The sequence below is a fragment of the Larimichthys crocea genome, chromosome XXII (assembly GCF_000972845.2).
Source record: "Larimichthys crocea isolate SSNF chromosome XXII, L_crocea_2.0, whole genome shotgun sequence".
Lineage (NCBI taxonomy): Eukaryota > Metazoa > Chordata > Actinopteri > Sciaenidae > Larimichthys > Larimichthys crocea.
Window position 1 is genome coordinate 1,749,061 of NC_040032.1, and position 22,087 is coordinate 1,771,147.

The 22,087-nt window shown below is 40.9% G+C and overlaps 1 protein-coding gene across 1 annotated transcript; it reads left to right on the forward strand.

Annotated features, from left to right (window-relative positions):
* The first annotated feature begins 43 nt into the window (after positions 1 to 43).
* cfap54 (cilia and flagella associated 54) lies at positions 44 to 20,002 on the forward strand. Its single transcript, XM_027273486.1, has 56 exons — positions 44 to 263; positions 602 to 707; positions 1,615 to 1,764; positions 1,900 to 2,065; positions 2,992 to 3,050; positions 3,463 to 3,606; positions 4,074 to 4,178; positions 4,539 to 4,643; positions 4,827 to 5,019; positions 5,132 to 5,197; positions 5,308 to 5,420; positions 5,518 to 5,632; positions 5,967 to 6,046; positions 6,166 to 6,279; positions 6,428 to 6,575; positions 7,312 to 7,358; positions 7,506 to 7,634; positions 7,743 to 7,989; positions 8,237 to 8,373; positions 8,516 to 8,713; positions 8,826 to 8,918; positions 9,037 to 9,225; positions 9,420 to 9,538; positions 9,646 to 9,793; positions 9,896 to 10,051; positions 10,169 to 10,291; positions 10,437 to 10,553; positions 10,721 to 10,838; positions 11,329 to 11,418; positions 11,505 to 11,631; positions 11,825 to 11,909; positions 12,231 to 12,313; positions 12,409 to 12,606; positions 12,886 to 13,070; positions 13,163 to 13,311; positions 13,440 to 13,649; positions 13,834 to 14,033; positions 14,315 to 14,450; positions 14,725 to 14,854; positions 14,960 to 15,121; positions 15,222 to 15,431; positions 15,618 to 15,705; positions 15,815 to 15,985; positions 16,089 to 16,155; positions 16,337 to 16,522; positions 16,619 to 16,705; positions 16,800 to 16,919; positions 17,086 to 17,133; positions 17,357 to 17,498; positions 17,675 to 17,841; positions 18,002 to 18,150; positions 18,230 to 18,320; positions 18,582 to 18,741; positions 19,015 to 19,172; positions 19,299 to 19,445; positions 19,552 to 20,002. The coding sequence occupies exons 1-56, from the start codon at positions 127 to 129 to the stop codon at positions 19,678 to 19,680; spliced, it is 7,497 nt and encodes a 2,498-aa protein (XP_027129287.1). The 5' UTR covers positions 44 to 126; the 3' UTR covers positions 19,681 to 20,002.
* The last annotated feature ends 2,085 nt before the right edge of the window (positions 20,003 to 22,087 follow it).

The following is a 22,087-nucleotide window of genomic DNA, read 5'->3' on the forward strand; positions in this document are numbered from 1 at the left end:
CTTGTGAGCGTCAGCGAGGTCACATGCTTCCTGTCTATTTAGCGCCGTTACCATGGTGATGGTAACCGTTGGATACAGACTAAACAGCGTTTTGTGCTCCGTTAGTCGGTTAAAATTACAGCAGACATGGACATGCCGGCCTCTTACTACGGGGAACTTGATAAAAGAAACCCGGTCATTATATCTATTGAACGAGACATGAGCTCGTTTATGACGCTGATGAGACGAGTCGGTTCCTCGGACCACAGCTCGTATGTTAAAGGGTGAGATATGAAAAGCTAGCCGAGAGTTAGCTCGATAATTAAACCCTGTAGTCAGATAAATAGCCAGCTAACGTTACTGCAGTGGCAGAAGTATGTTACTATTAAGTTATGTGTTCATGTTAAGACAGGACAGGCTTCACTTCTGACTGCAAGTGTGGAGATAAATGTGAAATGTAAAAGAAATAACTGACTCCAGTTTGTCCCTGATCCACTCTGTGCCAAATCTGCAAGCATTTTATAGATTTTATATGACACACATAGTCAATATTTAGTATCTTCCTGACAGTCTGGTTCCATTTATGTATTATTACTCGTCTGTTTTGATTGTCATTCTAAAGGATTCAGATCCTGGTGGAGATCTGGAAAAAGTACAAACATCGACTTCCTTCAAAGCTGTATGGGGAGCGCATGTTGCAGATTGCAGATTTTCTCTATGGGATAAAGGTAATCACATTATACAGCAGTCAGTTCAGAACAAGTCATTGAACTGTTACATTAACGTTACATTAACAGTCATCATCTATCTTAGATTGTAACAAATTTTGAACCACAGATATGAACATATTTCACAAGGGTCAACCATTATACCACTGCATAATACTAATACTGCATCATTAGCCTGATCAGGTAACATGTACAGTGTTGTACGTAGTCAAGACCAACTAAACCGAGACAGGTCATGACCAGGACCTAGTGTATCAAGACCGAGACTTTGAGGAGTTGAGAACAAGACCAGACACGATACCACGATATATAGCCTACTTACAGTAGGTAGTTGATATTCATAAAAACTCTTTTGGGGGAGCCTGGTTTTATATGTTGAGTCACCTCATTAAGCATCGCCTTGAAGTATTTATGAACTGCTGTGAGTTCTTTTGGCTGCTGTTCTGCAGGAAACCAAATGTTATTTCAGAAGATTTGGCTCATTTCCCCTCCTGGACAGTTATCAAATACATCAGACAATTTACAAGCAATTAAGTGACATCCCAGCAGTTATGGTCTTGACCGGTCTTAAACTAAAATCCAGGGTCGAGACCAAGACAAGACTTTTAAAAAGTGGTTCTGAGTGGTCCCTGTGTTAGTCTCCCTTTTATCAGTCAGTATAATCAACAAGATGAAAAGAACTCTGGTCCAGTGCACCAGGTTCATAATTCCTGATGTCATAATAATGTGATGTAGTGACATACTCTGAGATGGGAAAGAGAAGATGTTCCATCTGATCTCTTCTCAGACTGTTGTGTACTGTACTGTACTGTGGTGGCACCTGTTGGTTGGTCCTATAATTATACAATTTAGTTTCTACTTGTGCAAAGTCGACTGAAGGTATTCTCATTCCTTTCTTCGTTCACAGTTGTACCAGCTGGCTCTTTGGCAGGGCTACAGTCTCCTCCTGCTGCAGTTCAATTCAGTGAAAATAACTGATATCACAGATGTTGACCACTTCATGGCCTGCTTCTTCCCTGAAGGTTTTGATACGGACCAAGATATCTTTGCCATGAAGGTACACCGTACTACATGATCCCCGCTGTACTTTGTTTTATATTACCTAGAAGTTTTGACATGTGGAGAAAAGTCATTCATATTTTGAGAATATATCTTCCATAAATATGTTGTATGTGTGTATGTGTGTGTTTAGGTCCGTGCAATGCAGGGATGTGCCATGTGTATTTTTGAGCAGGAGAAAAGGCACAGTGTCCTCAGCCAGAAGGGACTCTGTAAACTGCTGCATGTGCTGAACTTCCTCAGGATCATGATGCAGGCCTTTCAGCAACACGAACACCTCTGCTGGCAAATATATAATGGTATACTGGTGTCTCTTCAATAATTTTGGCCAGTGTTTGCTTTTTGTGTGCCAAAAAAGAATGTAGAAGAATGAGCTGAGTTGTCAAAGTGTCAGACATGAAAAGTGGAAAATTCAACGTTGTGAGCAAAGCCAATGTACAATTCTCAAAATTCTGTATGTTGGCACTCTCTTCAAGAGCAAGATTTAGATGAAAATTACATACTCTCCTTTGGCTAAGTCATGTTCCTGCTGAAATTAAAAACCCGTTTTTCAAGTGAGTCCTAGCCAAGACAGGTAGCAGCACAAACTAAGAACAACTGATACTCATTGAAACAGACAGAATTACAACACATAACAACCTAAAAAAATAAAATAAAAGTGCAGTATAAGCTATGAATTCAACAATATCTGTTCAAGCATCCCTACGATTGTGTCTCCAGGTCTTTCAAGGTGGATTAAAAGGCATTCAAAGAAATCAGATCTTTGGGTTTTATAACAGTCTGTAAAACATAACAGATGCAAATGTCTCTTGATCTCAAGGAGTACTGTCCATCACACAGGATAGGATGGGCAACCCAAGACTCACCTTGCATATAAAACTATACCAGTGAGTCAAGGCTTTACAGTTAGTGATGAATCTGAGGGAAGCATGTGCTGTGTCAATCATATGCAGTGCCTGAGCAGGGGCACGCATGTACAAATATTCCAATATAGGTAACATGTAGCAGCAACAAATCACTTTGTTACAGTCAAAGAAAAACACAACTTGTTTCTGAAATAGAAACTGGTGTAATCCTCGTTTTTTTCACCAAACACTGTGCATGTGGTTTGAAAGTCATGGAATCATCAATCAGAATTCACAGGTATTTATAGGAGTTAACTGTTTTAATAGCTTTACACATACTTGTGTGTCCTACTTTCTTTTTTCTTTCTCACTTTTTCCAGGTTCGTTAAACATTTACAACATCTGCCATTACCTGATGACCATGAACAGGAGTGCACAGGTACTTAGAGAGAGATGATCGATGGAACTTATTCTGCATTTCTGAATGCACCTGTTACAGACTGTTCATGTTCCAAAGAGCTTTCTCATAACATGATGCACTCTGCATTTAAAATGGATGTGGGTGATGAATGGTGTCTGACAGACGTTGTGAGACTGTGTTCGATAATAAAGATCTGCAACTGAAAATGTATTTGAGGTTTTAGAAGTGAGTCTTCAGTAATCTGCCCTCTTCTGCATGTTGGTTTGTCTCCTTATCCTCCCTCTGGTGTTTGGTGACTAAGAAAAGACAACATGTGACAATTAGATGAGAAATTGAGTGGTCCTTGTTCCTAATGAATGATTATGTGATATAACCAGAAATTAGTGTGTGTGGCATGATCCTTTATGGCACCATATATGATCTTCTCCAGGCACTGGAGTACCTTCTGTGGGCAAGCATCAGTGTAGAGCTCTCCATCCCTTTGATGACTGCTAAGTATCTACCATGGATTGTTACGCTTTACTGTGCTGTATGCCACTGTTACTATGACAACCAGGCTGATCTGCAGGCGGAGGTGAAAGACAAATGTCATGCATACACCTACAAATATACAGTCATCATGATTTCTATAGACTTTTCACAGGCTGATCTAATAAATAGTAAATGATGGTCTTGATCTGTCTGCAGTTTCCTGTTAGCCAACCTCACAGCAGTACAGGTTAATCTGATTTAGAGAAATCACCTAGGGCTATGTAATAAATCTGCTATGATGCTTATCTATCTGCTGCTTCAAGATAATACTGCCTCAGACACAAGTTAAATCATTTATTCCTCATGGTTAGCTTTCAATGTGTGTATGGAAAAGAACATTTAATGAGGTGTGTCTAAACCTTTGAGTGCTACTGCATACAGTATGGAAGTTCTGTAAAATATAGTCAACATTCAAGTCACATAGAAATGGTTCTTGTTCTAAATTTCTGAACTATTCTGAAAGTCCTGTTGTACCTTTTTGTGGAGTTGATTGTGTGTCTTTGCTTTCAGAAATTTGCCAGGAGAGCCCTTGGTAAAATCGACGACCTTGCAAAGATGGAGGACGTTCCTACCACCAGAGAGTGTCAGAGAGCTTACAAAGAAGCCTCTGTCAAGGCAAGTGACTCCTCTCATTGGAATACAACACATTTGAAAATATATTCTACTGTTTTGTGATAAAATATTAGAGTAGAGGTTATTGACCCACACCGTCAGCAGAAAAAAGTCATCAAAAGGATGCAAAGAACATGCAAATATAAAGCCGTGCATCTCATCCATATATTTCTTCTTTCACAACTCAGACCTGTCTAATAGGCTCTGCATACATAACATCTGAAGGAGTAATTTCAGTAGCTAGAAACTAGTATGTGTATGAATACAAACACAGACTGGTTGTTGTCTTCTCATAAATGAAGAGTTTGTTGTTTTCTTCTATACAGTGTTGGTGCGCTCTTCTTTTTTTTTTTTTTTTTTCAGTTGGCGGCCATGATATTTAAGCGGGCTGTGTATGTGGCCCGAAAAAGACCCAAAACCAGGAATGAGAGAATGAAAATCCAAAGCACCCTGAAGGACATGCACAATGTAATAAAATTTACTTCTATATCATCTTATTGTTTAGTTGCATTGCTGAACTGTACATGCTCTATTACAGCCTTCTTATTATTAAACCTTATTGTGGACTTTTAGGTGGTCAACTAATTTTGTCAGTTAATGTTGTTGTTGTAGCATTACCTGAAACTGTATGCCATCATGTATCTAACGTAGGCGCCGTGGCCTCGTACGATGACAGAGCGCATACTAATGGGCCTGTTTGACAGCAGTGCAGCGCAGTTCTTGGCCATCTCGGAAGCACTTTGGGACAGCACCAGAAAGCCTTTGCAGACAAAGATGCCAAGTGAACCGGAGTTGCAGAATGTGATCCTAGAGCTTCTGTCAGCTGGCATCAGTATATTATCTGGTTAGTAAAACAAACACATAACGGAAAATAACCCTCTGCAGTCATTACAGTTTTTAGGGTGAGGCTCACTTTATGGATTGCGTAATGTGATTGTATGTTTCTCTGTTTGAAGGAACTGCAAGCGAGTCTCCTATTGCACTGACGCCAACAGCCACTCTAATGGATTTTGCCATTACAGGTTAGTCACTGTTTTGTATGTACATCACTTTATCACGTGATGCAAGGTGTTTGTTTTGTAACAGTGACATGGAAATCAGTGTGAAGTAATGTGATGTGTTGTGTTGCTAGGAGAAAAAAAAATACCCATAATGTCTGCGATAAGGTTTGTGAAGCTGTTGTTTCAGTACAAGCAGCAGGATGCATTCAGTGAACTTGCCGGAGAGATGCTGCAGGTTTTGTCTGTAAGTAGAACGTTGCGTGCACCACAGCTCTCATTATTCACTTCCATGTGTGTTGTGGCTCTGAATCATCTTGTGTCTTTGTGTCTCGCTGTGTCAGGGTGTGGAAGGTCAATCATTCAGGAGGGCAGAGATGGAACTTGCTTTACTTGACAGTTTCAGCAATCTGCTGTCTTCTCAGAGGAGCCTTGCCAGAAAAGACAACATGACTGATGGTAGAAATATTGGAAGCGTGCCACAGATTTTGTCTTCTTTTCCTTTATGCCCTGTGGTTGATGTATGAGCAAAATTATGACAACCATTATTATTTCACTGTGTTGCCAAACTGCTGTCAAATCTTAACCAAGTTACTTCTTGTCAAAAATTAGCTGACAAATCTAGAGATGTTTATTTATGTTCACAACCTAGCATTGGTTAGGTATTAATAGGGTGCTCATTAGCTCATTAGTCTGGCCACATCAGTTATTGAATACAAAATATCCACTGATAATAACTCTGATTTCAGTTATCTCTGAATTGTAATGCACTGTTGTTCGATGTTTCCAACAGACAGACAAAAGTCTTTGTTGTCAATGAGTGACGCGTTCATCAGCCTGGTCGACACTCTACACAAGCTTGTGTGTGGCTCTGTAAGTTCTAATGTTGTGTGGTTTGTTTGTGCAGCCATCCAGCCTCAAGAGATTAAGTTATAGGTGGAGTTCACAGGAGGGATTTCTTTAGTCTGTTTATGCCGTTTGTGTTTGTGTAGGAGGTGCAGCCAGACAGAGACCTGGTCCTGGATGTTGTGTTATTTCTGTGGGGTAAAGTGAAGAAGGTCACGCAGTGTACACACTACCCTGAGAAGGTAGATAAGTACGACAAGGTATGTTTTTAAAAATGTAGGCATTACTGAAATGAACTGAAACATTATTTTAACAGCATACAACACATACTAACTTATATTTACTTAAACCTTTCACAGTACATTTATTTCTGTTCATGTACTGTATGATTTGTGAACATGCTTGCAGTGGCTGTGGTGTCTGTCCGTGCTGTGCGACGCAAGCTTTGCCTGTGACCTTGCAACTGTTGACTGCATGATGATGGCAGAGATGACACACACATTCGCCATACTGCTAGAGAGTGCAGCTGAACGCACTGATCAAACACAATATCCAGGTGAGGGCTTAGGTTTGACCATTGTTTTGGTCTTGTTTTGCTTTATAGAATATCACTCTGGTGTTTGATAGTGGGTAAACTTCCACCACAGAACAGAGAGACATAGAAAAAGACTCAACAAACTGGTCAAGAGATTCAGCTCTCTCCTGGACTTCCCCCATAACTCCATTTTATTTTATCTCAAACAATGACTTACAGTTCTATGACATGTAATACTACTTATTACCTATAACAAACAATGAATCATTGAATGAAGACCAGTGTGAGGTGTTAACAGTGTGACTCTCAACCCTCACTCTGTCTTGTCCTAATTCTTCTAACATCTTTCTAAATAATTAATAATGCTTCTTACATGGCTGAAGCTGTAGTGTTAATCAGTCAAGATAAGATGTATGCACTGTTTCATATGTGCTTGAATATGTCTATACTGCACATATGCATATCTGTACATACATTAATAAATAAAATAAAATGAATGTCACACATTCCTTGACCTTGTGGATCACAGAGTATATGCAGTGTTGACAGTTTTTCAGATTAGAGTTCCATCCTGTAGTAAACTGTGAAGGAGCTGGTGCATGACCTAAAGAGGTGTCAGACTAATAAACTCCAGGCTGATTGTAAATGGTTTAAATTGTCACATCCTGACATGGCTGGTGTTATGACTCAGGGATGCTGTGGACTCCTATTTTCCTACAGCTGTGAGGGTATTCATTTCATGTCTCATGTCTCACAGCAACAGACGGCGATGTTGTGAAGCTGAGCTCTTTCTCTCTTCGTGAGGTATGAGAATTGAGTGTTTAATCCCAGCATCAAATGATTGTTCTGTATATTCTGAAAAAAAAAAGCACATTCAGTTCAGTGCCAATATATAAATATATTTCAAACAAGTCTTCATTGTGCAGTGTGTGTATTTGTGTGTGCTCACAGTGTACAAGTACAGAGCTGCTTCAGAAGATGTGTGAGGTGGTTAAGAAGGGTCTTGAAGCTCTGACCAAGGGTGTAGCGACACTGCTGCCCCAAGACTGCTCAGCAATCACTGACTCTGCCTTCATGCAGGTAGGCAGTTAATCCATGTAAACCCAGTCATGTGAGCCAGGTGTTGCCTTGAGTTATGATCTCAACACTGTCCTGTTACTAAAGCCCGCTCTCCTCTTGTTTTGATAGACATTTTGTCCCCTTCCTCCATCGACTCCCTCCATATCTCCTCTGACAACATCAAAAGAGGAGAATGACGAATTGAATAAGACGGAAAAAGAAGAAGTGGAAACAGACAGACAGAAGACAGAGTCGAATATTGGAGGCTCTCAACACAGCGAGTCTACACGTGTGTTTCTGCTGGCCATAGACCTTCGTCTTAACCTAGACATCATCCATCACAGAGCTTCCCTCAAGTTACTGCAGCTAAATGACGGTCAGACTCTCTGCCACATTAACATATGTAGTTGTTGGCCATCTTAAAGACTTAATTGCTCTGTTGCCTGCATTGAGTATGTGTTCAATTTTACATTGATAAAAATGTAGACTTTTCCTGATCCTGCCAATATGACAATAATTCCTGTTGCTGATGACTTATCAACATTGTATGCCATTAAATGATGCCTAATTGTAAAATACAAATAATGGGCATTAGTCCTGACATTTTTGTCGGTTGTGTCTAGTTGCAGAGTCTGATCTGTTGAATCGGATCAAGAAGAACAAGGTGTCCAAAGCTCTTTTCCTGATGCAGAAAGCCTTGCTGCTGCACAGCAGCATGGAGCCAAATAACAGCAACAACCAAACCAAGAGTCTGCTAGAGGTTACACATGCACAAACATCCACACTTACTTAAACAGAGTCATAACTACTTGCACCACAGTAATGTGTATGTTTATCTGGCCTCCTATCCTATGTTTCATTTCTGGTGATTGAGGTGAGTTTGTCTGTTGTGCTCTTGCCAGGAGGCCTCCACCCTGATAGAGAAAGCAGGGGTGGAGGAGAGAAAACTGTATATCGCCTCCACCTGTAAGGCTCCATCTGAAAATAAAGAGAAGGGGATGAAGGAGAAAAAGGAAAACCCTCCACCTCCCCCCATCCTTCTCTCACGCACTGACTACTCCTTAACCTTTGCCCCGGCACCTTATAACTTGGAGGGACAAGTGAGATTTGCTTTTAATTATGTTGTTCATTTCCTAATCTAAGAAAGAAACAAGTAATAAACACAAAGTCTATGCTTGTCATCTTTCTTTTGGTGCTTTTGTTTCTTTCCAGGTGTGCTGGTACCAGCTCTGCGGCTGCACAGCCGAGGGCGTTAACCGGAAAGTCCGCCTTGGAGACTGCAGCCTGCCAGGAACTGGAAATATGGTACAATTTATCTCTTTCATGGATGAGTGTCAGGCCTAGTTTGACATATTTCTGCTATCCTGTATAACCTGATCTGTGTCCATAATATTAGGTCTGATTTATTTTTTTATGTTTTAAGGTACCAGCAGTACCCGGAGAGTGTGTGCTGAGGGTGGACGGACTGGAGCCCAACCAGAAGTATGTGTTTGCTGTAGCAGCCTACAACAGCCAGGGCCAGCTACTGGGCAACAGCATAGGCAGGAAAACATCCCCACTGCTGGCATCCATGCCACTACCACTGCTCTCTTCATGGGCTCAATTATCTCAGGTATGCTACACACTAGTGAAACTATATCAAGTAGACACGTGGTACAGTTTCCTGGTGCTTAAACATATGTTCAAATGACCTTTTTTGGGTGTAGGGTAAGAGCCTGGGAGCATTGCACAGATTAACAGTCACTCACACAGGTGTTATGTGCCAGACTGATGGAGACTTTAATACTTTTTTGACTCCTTCTTCAGGTGGCATTTCAAACAGAGCAGTATGGCATAGCAAAGAGAGCCTGCAGGGAGCTGTGGAGCCACTATACCTATCCTGACGCTGGGACCCACAGCACACAGGATAGAGTTGCTATGACAGGGTGAGGAGGGAAACACACGCACATCCACACAATTCAAGTCAAAAGAGTCAAAGAGTTCTTTGCGTTTGCTAATCCACTTTCCTATATCTCCATTTCCCACACTGAAGGCTGCGTGTCCAGACCTTGCAACACTCCTCTCCTCAGCTGTGTCAGGTGTTCCTCACTTCCATCTTCATTGAAACAGAAATTAACATTCAGCAGGGGTCACTCCACTGTGAATCATTCAGTGACAGTGGACCATTCATCTGGGAACAGGTAAAAAAAAACTATAGAGAGAGACAGAAATTGAGAAGTGTGTATGTACAATTAGGTCTTTTAATCACAAAATAAACAATATATGGATATGTGTGTATGCAGGAAGCCAGACTGGCAGAGTGTGAGCGAATGCTGATAGCTATGGACCTGGCGATGTGGCTGAATGACGGTAGTGCCGCTGTGCAAGCTGTAGTTAGCTGTTACGGCCTCTTGTCACCTCTAATCTTCCATCAGATCACTTGCAACTCTGTGGTTCAGGTATGCAAAACATCATCTCTGCAAGTCTAAATATTCTGGACAACAACGTAACACAATACAAAATGTAAATAACTCATTATGAGTATGTTTATGCTTCTGTCTGTGTTCTGTGTTTAGGTGCTAAAACAATGCCTGACAGTTTTGGAGAAAAATGCAGGTCTTATCAAACAAAAATGGACTGGAAGCACCTCAGAGTCCTTTATGCATATGATAGCCTGCATCACCTACTACCTGTCCAAGGTGTGTCTACATGTGCTACTGTATCACCAGCTTTTTACATATTCAGTATTTAGCAGACTTTGACTTACAGTCCCCAGATATCAAATGAAAAGCAATCTATAGCCTTGCACAGAATAATGCCTCATCTTTCATTCTCCCTGAGAAGGCATTACGTGTGCTCAAGGAGCATCATACGGCTTCTGTGGTGATGGACTGTGGTCGCAGGCTGCTCCAAGAAGTCTATAATGCCCAGCTGAAATCCAGCCAGCATACCAGTGAAGCTGTGGGTATAATAAACAGTGGAGATTTATTTAATGATTTATCCTCCTTTGAATGACGTTAGATTGTGAAATAAAAACAATATGCTTTTATATTATGTTCTATATAATTCATTAATGTTTTGATATTAACGCATGAAGAATATTCACCCCAGTGTTTCTATGTGTGTAGTCTAAGAAAGATCATGGTGCAGTCAAGGGTGAAACGAAGATGAGTCTTCAGCTGAAGGCGCTCCATTATAAGAGCAAGGGAAGGACCACACCTGAAGCAACTTTCACAGCAGACAATGGTAACACATTCACACACACACACACACACACACACACACACACACACACACACACAAACTGGTGTTTTTTTTTAAAGTATGTTGTGATGTTTAAAATCTCATGAAAATAAGGTGGTGTGTAAAGCAAGAGGTTTACAGTGTCTACTTTTTTATTATATATGAAAGTCATGTTTGAAATTATAACCAGACAGCTTTATTTCAAAATTTTGTGAACACCCACCAGATACAAGTTGACAGTAAGAAAAGACTACAGTAGTCCTGTTTAATATGTACATTATCTTTTGTAAAATATGTTTGTTTACTACCGTTTAATAATAAATACATTCTAACCTTATTCACCAAATCTAACACAGATCTCCATTTCATCTCCTACATCTCTCAGCTATTGTGAACAATTCATAGAACATAGCAAACAATATTGCAGTCACAGATTGATCTAAATGGTATTTCTTCCTACCACATTGCACATGGTTGTCTTTCTCTTCTGTAGAGATTTCACGCACACCAACTGGCTGTCAGGATGCCATCATATTGTATGAGCTGATCTCCAACAGCACATTACAGGATGCCTATCAAGAGGGTAAACGGCAGACACTCACAAAGTTGAAAATTAATTTTTAGTCTTGTTCATTCACACCTGTGTTTTTGTGTGTGCATCCTTGATAGTGATGAAGCTCAGACGCAAGACATATTTTATGGAGTATGCGGCACTACTTCTCCAAAGAACCATGGACGAAGGCCACACAGATCTTGTGTTGAAGTGGGGCCAAGCCATATTTGAATTTCTTTACAGGTGTGTTTTTATCGTACACCTCTTTACTGATTTCAGAAATGGTAAAATTCAAGATTCAGCATTTTAAAAATATGTCCTTTCATGTCAAAATGTCCATTTGAATCATGCTGCACTTTATCAGAGTTAGTATTACGGCTGTTTTGTCTATGATTATAAAGACTTGACAGAGTGTGAATGTTTCTGTCTTTGTCAGGCGTCACGAGGTGTTGGGACAGACCACGGGAAACAGCCAGACTAAAAAAAGCGCTCACACTCCGAAAGGACATGAACCACCGCAGGTAAAAATACAAATATGCACACGTACATGTGGGTACACAAGGACATGCGATATGCTAAATATCTGTGCTATCCTAAGACACTATGTATTTGCATGTATGTGCTTATGTAAGGCTGTTTTAAAAGATATATTAGCTCTCTTAAAACTGTTTCACACAGACACACAATAGAACAAAGTGTTCCCCAACTTACTATGTAACCATGTGTATACTATAGACAAAAATTATACTGATAATTAATTTTGCAGCTATAATATGTGCACTTTTTGTTGCTTTGATGTATTATAAAATGGAAATGCTTTTTGTTGTTTTGTTCACTACAAGCACACACCATGTCACGATGATACAAGGAAGAAACTAAAGCAAAAAATGCCATACAGCATGCTTCAGAGAGTGAAAACTAAAAGGTATGGTCTAAGTGTTTTGGGAATGTCTTTTATTTGTGTAAGATCATACGTGTGCCTTCACTAACCGCATGTGCACTGGACTTTTCTCCATCTAGGGAGATGCAGGTGGTGGAGAACATGCTAGTAACGCTGTTGTTTGTGGTGCAGCGCCGCAAGAAGCTGATTCAGCTGAGAAACATGTGCAGTGAGGAGAGAGTGTGGAAGTCTCACCTCAACTACACTGTGGCTCAAGCCCATTTAGCCCTTCTTTACCAGGGCCTGGAGCAGTTGCAGGGAGGAGCACTGCAGCACAGGTTCACTCACAAGATACTTCACCCTTTTGGTGTTTTTACAGCGAACTACTGATTAGTTACATCAGCTAAATTAACTGGCACAAGGGTCGCTTCAATTTCATGTCAATACTAAGACACAAACTGTTGCTGATCATTTTTGGGGGACATATAGTGTTGCTTTTGGGATCTGAACTCAGATATTGTAGTATTTGTATTCCTTATTGCTTGGAGCAGTGTTAAGATGCAAAGCATTTTATTCATGGGTCTATAATGTTATGTACGGTGTGTGCTTTGTTTTAGGTACAGCCAGCTAAATCCCTTGTGTTTCTCTCTGGCCTACTCTGGTATCCTGGTGCGGAGGAACTCACAGCAACAGCAACAGCAACAGCAGTCATCTAAATATGAGGTTGTCTCGGAGAGAGGCTCCTTTCACTCTGGTCTTAAGGATCATGTGTCTGCACACAAAGACAGGCACAAAAAGGAAGGTGAGGAAAATGGCACATGTTGAAAGATTAGAAGAGAAACTATCACCTGGTTTGTGTTTTATCACTTGTCTCAACCTGAGTCTCTGTCACAGAGGAGAGTTGTGAAGAAGAAGAAGAGGAAGACGAAGAAGAAGAGAACTCCTCTCAAAGTGTGGAGCAGCAGAGCGAGATGCACAAACGTTCTTATGCCTCACTGCTGGACTCACTCAACAAAGCTGCTCTACATCTCCAAAGGGCCATGGTACTTACATTGCATGTGTAAATCTTTGTATCACGAAAACTACAAATCTTTTTCACAGTATGTTTATGCTGTCACAATTGTGTGTACACTTTGTTGTATTTTATGCATCTATTATTAATATTTTCCAGGTGTTGGCTCACCGTGGCAACCACTGGACCACTCTGCAATGTGTGTGTCATACTGTATGGGACCAAAGCTGTCGAATACCTGTCCTAGTCCAGGAAGCTGCTCAGCTTGAACCTCCGTACCACATCACAGCAGACCAGCTGCACAACACCTTCACCCCGCTAATCGTACTGGCTACTGAGCTAATCATGGACATGCTGAACAGACTAGGGGTGAGTGTCACATATGCTTAATACACATGCACGTAGCTGCTTGCTTAAAGAAAACAGAGATTGTAAACGTGTGTGTAGAAGTGTGTTGCGCTCTATATAAAGACACATTTACAGCTACAAAAGAAAGGTGACACAGTCCTGTGCCTTTATCTCCATCTTTCATCTTCGTCTTTGTCCCTACTAGCTGTGGAGTTTGTATGACAACGACATGACTGAGGAAGAACTAGAGTCCAGTCTCCATTTCTCAGCCCCACTGGATGACAACACCCAGGTGGACCTGCGTTGGGTCCGTACCTTGGTGTTACACACTCTAGAGTGTCTACATGACAGTGGCAAATGGGAAAGCCTGGTTCACTTTGCCTTAATTTTCAACTCATACACACGGTGAATATAATCTACCCTTTTTTCTACAACGTACAGACTACACTGTGTCTAAGATTTAATTAAATTAACCTTTAATTTGTGTAGCCACTTTCAAAGAAGACAGAGTAGACTGAGTGAAAATTCAGGTTCTAATCATAAATGAGAATTTGAATTTGAAGATGTTTACTACCATAAAAACACTTACTTTTTTATGTCACAACATAATATTTTTGCTCAGTAACCAGTCTGTAAAACTGGATAGAAGACTCATATAGAGCACTGTGTGTGTGTGTATGTTCCAGGGAACGTTATGCCTTGATCATAACTCCTCTACTAGTCCATGCTCAGAGGAGGCTGCTTGAAAGGATTAGTTCTTTCGGAGGACCTACAGTCCCACAACCACACTTTGTCAAGACACAGAAGGCCACTGGCAAAGAGGTAGCACAGACCCACATGCAGAAACATATTCAAGGATTGTTCAAGTTTAATAAGGAAAATCAAGCCAAAAAAACTCTTATAGAAGTACCGTCGGTTATTTCATGACCTACTATATTATTATATATAAAACTATGAATAATAGTTTATAAAATATGCTGATGATCTTTGTGTGGTTTTCTTAAATTGAAAGTGTAATAACCAGTTATATAATATATATAATATATAATAACCATTATGCATTGTGTGTATATGTGTTCACTTTCTTTTCTTTCAGGTGACTTACAGGAGCTATGCAGATTCACAGCTGCTCAGTGGGTGGACCCCTCACTCTGCACAGAAACCACACCTTTGCAAAAAAGCCGTGCTCAGAAACTCCACTCCTCAACATACAGTTGATCTTAAAGGTTTGAACAGCCTGCCTCATGCCTAACAACTAAAATCATCCTGATATTAAAAAAAAGAGTGTTTGCATGTCTGATGTTTCCGTGTGTTTATGTTCTGTGTCTAAGGTGCAGAGAAGCAGCGCTCAATGTCCCTTGTGCGCGTTCCTCTGGATGTAGAAGACACACTGAGCTGTTATCGCCAAGCTCTTGAAAGAAGACCACATTGTCTTCAGGTCTTCCAGCATAGTCGCTCACTACTGCTGCTGCTTCTGGCAGACACACAGCCCTGTGAGTTTACTGTGTGTCTATTGAGCGGACACACACACGTGCACTCACACGACGACTGTTTAAAACTCTCACTGTCTGCACTGCTTGTGTCCCTTTCCAGGCTGTGCGACGCGGTCGCAGCACTCTCAGAGCAGAAGTCTCAGTCATTCTGCAAGCCTGGTTGATTTCAGTCCAGTAGTCAGGCCCACTCCAAACATTCAACCTTGCAATCTGACAGAAGAAGACTACAGTACTCCAAGTGCTGTCTACAGCGTCCCTATCAGCCATGACCACATGCCGACTGTCACTGCTGCATACTCCACCTCCATTAGTACGTGCACAAAATGTTTCTATAGCATCTCTTATATAAACAAGGCAAGTTGGCAGTAGGTAGGGCACTGAGTTAGATGTGTTGTAGAGAGTGCTAGTGGTTGAATGTAACTAAGTACATTTATTCAAGTAGCAGTGTCATAAAGGTCTTACTTTTCCTTCCCATGTACTTCCAACCTTTCTTCAGAGTATCTCCAGGCCAACGCTCATGACTCCCTCAGAGTTCTGGCTCTGCATGAAATGGGAAACCTACAGTACTACAACGGAAATGCACGGTAAAGATCTGTCAGCTGAGCGTGCGTTTGTGCATGCTGCAAGTTGAGCTTTCAGTTTTCTGTACATATTCTAATAATTTAATTCCTGTGTGTGTTTTTTTTTCTCCAGGGCAGCGCACTCACACTGGAGTAAAGCTGTAGATTGTGCCTTGCAGAGCTCAGGTACTGTGGAATCATGGGATGGCGTGTCCTTTGGGGGTGGCTCGCTACAGCAGACCCTGAAACAAGCTGGCATTTGGGGATGTCTCCAGGCTGCTGGGCTCACTGCTAAGATTGCACAGTAGGTTTTAGTGAGGTTCATCACTGATTTCATGTGATTTTTCATAGTTGCAAGCATATGCCTTTAAAACATACCTCCTCCTGTGGGATGCTTGGATCTGCAGGTATATCATAACTTCTGATATCAGCCAGAGGACCAAGTGCTGTCTCCTGTCTGCTCATCTCTTCAAGGTAAGGTTCAGCTTTCTAATCTCTCTCCTAACAAACATGGTTTTTACTTTTGTTGCTGAATGCTCTATTGAAAAGTGATGATAACATTTTTTGCTCTCATCACTGTAAATTTCATTGTGGGCATGTATTCTGACCTGATTATTTGTGTCTGTGTGTGTGTGTGTGTGACCGACTTTCCCAGTGTGTACTGTGCTGCTCCTTGGCTCAGCCCCAGACTGACCTCCAGTACGCCTATCACAGCATTGGGGATGAACTGCTCCCTGGAGTCAGTCTTTTCTCTGAACCACACAGGGCTCACCTCGGCACCACTGTAACCAGCCTGAACTTCACCTGCCACTGGCTCTTCACCACAGGCCACTACATCACGGTACACACATAAAACACTGTCTGTCTGTCCTCACGTTGAACTGCAATGCCCAAGATAAATAATTGACTTTGTGTTAAATCGTGTTTGTAATTTCAGCTACTGCCCATTCTAGCCCTTTACCTACATATTGTGGGCACTGTGTGCAGAGATGTGCAACGCACTGTTGAGGGCAAAATACTAAAGGTCAGTATTCGTGTTGTCATGTATACATACATGTAAAAATGTTTTCTCTCATGATTCTGCTGGAGCTTCTAGTCTGGGTTGCTGTCTTCTGCAGATACGCGCCCTTACTGAACTGTGTCTGTTCACTGAAGCTGTAAAAGAATCAGTCCAGCTCACACAAGGAACAGGACTTATTCTGCCTTATGGACGCTGCATTGCCGAAGACAGTCTCCAAGTATAAACACACACAAACAATCTCTCTTTTCCTTTGTCTCTTTTAGCCTGTGTAAATTGTTAATGTTTAAAAGTATTTCTATATTATCTCACCTCGTCTTGCCCCACCTAAGTTGTTTGTTTATATACGTCATAACTTCATATCATTAATTGTGCTTACTGCGCAGCCTGTGAAGATGTTCTACAGCAACAAGTCTCTCCTGGACAACACTGAGGTACTTTCTATGTCGGATTACTTTAGATTTCTGATGATCTGTCATATAAATCATTTTAAAAGCAACATCCATACTGCCACTGTTTGTATGGTGCAGGTGCACCGTCATCACCAACAATGTGTAGGACAAGTTAGCAAATACTTATATTTTACAACAAGATTCTTATTCGCGTACTTCATTAGCCTCTTGTAAGTGTAATCTATGTGTATGTGCTTGTGGGCAGGCGTTGGAAGAACTTGTGAATTGTGACTTTGCTCCAGAGGTCCGCACATTGTATGGATCTGTACTGTGCTTCCGCTTCCTCCTTGCTCGTGTTCAACTAGTCCTGGCACTCAGTAAAACTGTACATGGGCCTCCTGTACAAGGTCTGTAAACAAGAGCACTTTTCCATTCAAATTCTATTTTTTGTCACATGTAATTATAAAAGAACAATATTAGTGAAACACAGTACTATTAAACTGACTTACACATGCCTTTATTTATATGCTATATACATGTAATCCAATGTTATTACACCTGTACAAATGCTAATGTCTTCCAGGTTCTGTTGAGGCAGAAGCTCCTGCCAGCCTAACGAGTCACTCAGTGAACTCAAAACACCATGAACAGGACAGACTGGACACTGAGGGCTCCTGTCCAAACACAAAAGGGCCGAAAGTGCTGACTCTTGATGCAGACAAGGAGAAGCTCACTGCAGAAAGGATTAAGGTAAGACTTCTCCAGTAGATCTTTACTTCAGACGTTGGTCATTTAATGTAATTTCTGTATTGAACTGTTGTATTTTTGCACTGTACTGTAAATATGGAGTAAATTTCTTTTTAACTTGTTTGTGGTAACTTGCACATATCCGTTGTCTCCTTTCTTGTAGTTTCTTTTGCTGGAAGCAGCGTTGTCCTTGTTGCACTCCGCTTCTTTGCAGCTCACATCGTGTAGCGAAATAGAGAACCTGGAACTGACAATTGAGTCCAATCTGCTGAAGGCCAACCTGTACCTGCAGCAAGAACGTGCTGCACTTAGGTATGATAGCCTTATGCATGTTTACTGTTACATGTTTGTATTTCATGACTATCCTAACCATTTTTACATCCTCCTTCAGTACTGAGATGGCAGTTTCATCCCTGATGCTGCTGCAGACGTCTCCTGTAATCAGCCGGGGATCTGAGAAACCTGCACCTGAGCTCCCACAAGTCAGTACGGGAAGTGAATGGGGAGCATTATTGTGTAGAGTAGATTCTTGAACAAAGTCAAACTTAAGAAATCTTTGAAAAAGTGAGTTTAGTTCACATTGATATCTGTTGTGCTGACTGAAGAGTTTTGAAAAAGTGAACTCATGATTGAAAAATGTGTTCTCAGATATCTTCCAATTCCCAAACATAACAACACTGCAGCAGTAGTAAGATGATTGATTTTTCATGACGTGTCTGTGCATGTTAATATCCCATCTACAGGGTACTAAAGGTTTCAGTAGGTCACACCCACTGCACGGAGACTGTCCCAGAGCAGTTGAGGCTGGAGAGAGAATTGGAGTTTCTCTGTGGCTGCGTTGTCGTCTGGCTCTGGTCTGCAGTCTGGCTGCATACACTCCTGGCACTGATGCATATTTCCCAGGTTGGTTGGGTTGTGCTGTTATGGGCTAAAACTGTTTAACTAATATCACAAGAATTACAAGTGTCAAAACAAATCAAGTAATTATCCCCCCTATGCAAAATACTACTGGGTGTACACTTGAAAAACACATGAAGGACTACGTCACCTCGTTTCTTTACAGTGTTTCACAAAGACTGGACATATTTTCAGCACCTTCAAATGGCAAACCAATGGAAAAACGGTATGTGTGTGTCTGTGCTTATAAATGTATGTGTGGGGGATTGTATTTTCTAGGTATGGACATTAATGAGGAGGCAGCTCGGGTGATAGAGGAGGGTCTTGATGAATGTGCACTATGGGAAGACGTCAACGTTCAAGCCCTTCTGATGGTCAAAGGTGCAAAATTGAAAGCACAGAGAGGCAAAACTGATGATAGCGTGGTAATGCTGCAGGTACCAACATTGCTGCTTTTTTGCTGCTTTTTATTGTTGTTATTATTGATTTATTATTTTTGGATATGCAATAATTTCAAGTAATCACAGTGCTGCTGTGTGCTGTTTGTGTATGCATGTGAGCAGGAAGCCATCAGCCTGCTGTCAGGACAGAAATGTATGCCACCAGGATCCATTTTGACTCTGGCTCAGGGCGCTTTGCTGCTCAGTGACCTGAGAGGAGCGAAGACCACCACACTTCTAAAACTGACACAGAAACTACTGAAAAAGCAGGTACGCATGCACACATGCAAACGTATGTATACACACTCATATATACATACATATACAAATTGCTCAGTCACTGTCATATTTAGTGCTCTTTCTCTGTTTCTTTCAGCTTTGTGTCTTCGGTCAGAGTATGGCGTTGGATGAAGGAAAAATGTGTGTCTCTCCTCCTGGATCCAGCAACATCTACCTCCCTTACCATAAAATACTGGATCAGACCACTTTGCAAATTGATAAATAAAGAACTTGAAACTCTTTTCCACAGTAGTGTCTCACACATCTGTAATGTGTGAGGATAAAATTACAGAATGACAGTGTAGGTAGGTGTTGGTGATTCACATTTGAAGATGTCACACAAAGTCAGTAGTAATCCAATGTCACTTGTGGATGATAATATACATTTTTGTACCCAAAGTTTTTGTAGCCAAAGCCAAACTTCTTTCTGAGTAAGTTCTCTCTATCTATTATCAATAAACAGTTTAAACTGATTCTGGTGTATGGTTGGTGTTGGGTCCAAGGACATAACTGCAAGATCAGATCTGCTGCAGAAGCACAGAAATTTCTGAAGTTTACTTTCATCTAACTCACTGATTAATCTTTTCAAATCAAAGTCAAATTTCAGCAGTTTACAGACTTTTTTTTGTGGTTGGTTGCAGGTCAGAGAACAACGTGGTCAGTGACTCTGGACCGAGGTAGAGATCATGCACCAAAAGTTCAGGTTCTTGGCTGCACACAAATTTAGGAAATGTGCCTTAGGATCACTGTACACATTGTTGAAAAGCAATGCGTTGTATTTTTCTGGTGAATGTTGTGCCAAGTGCATCAGGTGTAGAATTCCTGCCAGAAGACCTTCTCAGTTTTTTGTTGTGGAAGTATGTGTCTCGCATTCAGTGCTTTGTTCAGAATCTCTGCATCAGAGAAAGCAGTAATCATGTCATGTAAAATGTTTGCATGATGTATGGTGATTGTTATCACATCCTCTGAATGAGCTACACCGGTGTGCACAAGAAATCTCTCATAGATCATGTGTCATCTGTGTCTTCTTCAATACTGTAATGAGGACCAAAGGTAATTCCAGAGAATTTCAGACATTTCTAAAGCTTCTTATTAAAATCAACCATGTCTTGTGGTTTTGCTGTATTGATTTCATTGTCACTGTGTGCTGAGACAGCAATTACATCAGATGTCTCGCTGGATTCAAGTTTTTTTTGGCTTGGTTGCACTGTAAAAGCAAAGTATTGTCAGCTTTGCAGGTTCGTACAGAGTGCCAACAGATTGGCAAGTGTCATCAGCAAGGCATTTCTGTTTGAAGGCCCACACCTCAAACTCGAAATCTGATTCTGCAGATATACCATCAGGAAAACACTCTTCTTGAATGATGTCTTTTAATCCAGCATTATTTGCCAATTCCAGTTTTCTGGTGCCACCTCCTTGCTTTGCCCTCACCTGTTTGGTGATGTTACCTGTCATTGTGAATCCAAAAACAACATTTCACATGTTGTTTTTCATTTCTTCGTTTGTGCTGTTCTTGTGTCTGCATGTGAGGTTCTGTATGCAGGGCTCGGTACAATAACAGAACAACAAACAAAGATCATTGATTTTATTTCTATGATGCTGAATGGCTATCATATGCACATCTGGATGTTGCATGCAGTCAGAATTTATATTTTCTATTTTACTCCATTCTAGACCCTTTCAAAGTAGGTAAAGCCTACTAATGCATACCTTGCAGCTAATTACCTACAGTCCTTTACTTATTTCTATTATTTACTTACTTGTCTGGTAGGCTCTCGCTCAGTAGCTTTCTCATTTTCTCTTCTTAGCTTCCTCCATGAACATCCTCTTCAGTCTTTTCACATTATGTCCTCAGAACCTGGTTTGCAATGCCCACTTGCCCAGCTCCGGTTGTGGTAGTACAATGACTTCGCTCCCCCTGGTGGTCCAAAACATCTGTGGTACAAACACTAACAATCTTTCACTGTTATAGAAGACAGGAAAACCAGCACATATTCAAATTTGAGAAACTGGAGCAAGTTAATTATTGGCCTTTCTGCTTTTCAAATTACTTAAATGATTAATGAATTATCAGAATTGTTGGTTAATTTTCTGTCAAATGACTGATTTCAATAGTCAGATAAGCAGCTTTTTAGCTATAAATGTGTTACTTGTTACATTACTCTACCCTGCATTCATTCCGCAGATGACATCACATCACATCCTGTGGATCTCAGTGCCATGGAAATCTCTGCCCGGTCATCACAATCTACATGCATGCAACATTTGCACCTGTCTAACCAGACTCTCAAGCACGTAAGAAGAGGAAGATAAAATACAATCCAGATTTACTGAAGTCACTGAATAAAGTTATAAAGTTTTGCTCTTGCACAGTAATCAGTGAGGCCTGGCCATTGATGCATAGCGGCCTTTAACATCACTTGTTTCATTGGATGTAAAATTGGTATACGCCCCGAGTACAGGATGAGTCATCAACGACTTTCTATGGTTTATCAGGAAATGACAGAGTACAGGTGATGTATAAAAAACTATTTTGGCTTCATGGGGACTTTCAGAAGGTCGATTTAAATAGAACCTGAATTTGTAGATAACACTGATATTGTAAAGTGAAGGCCAAACAAGATGCCTGCTGT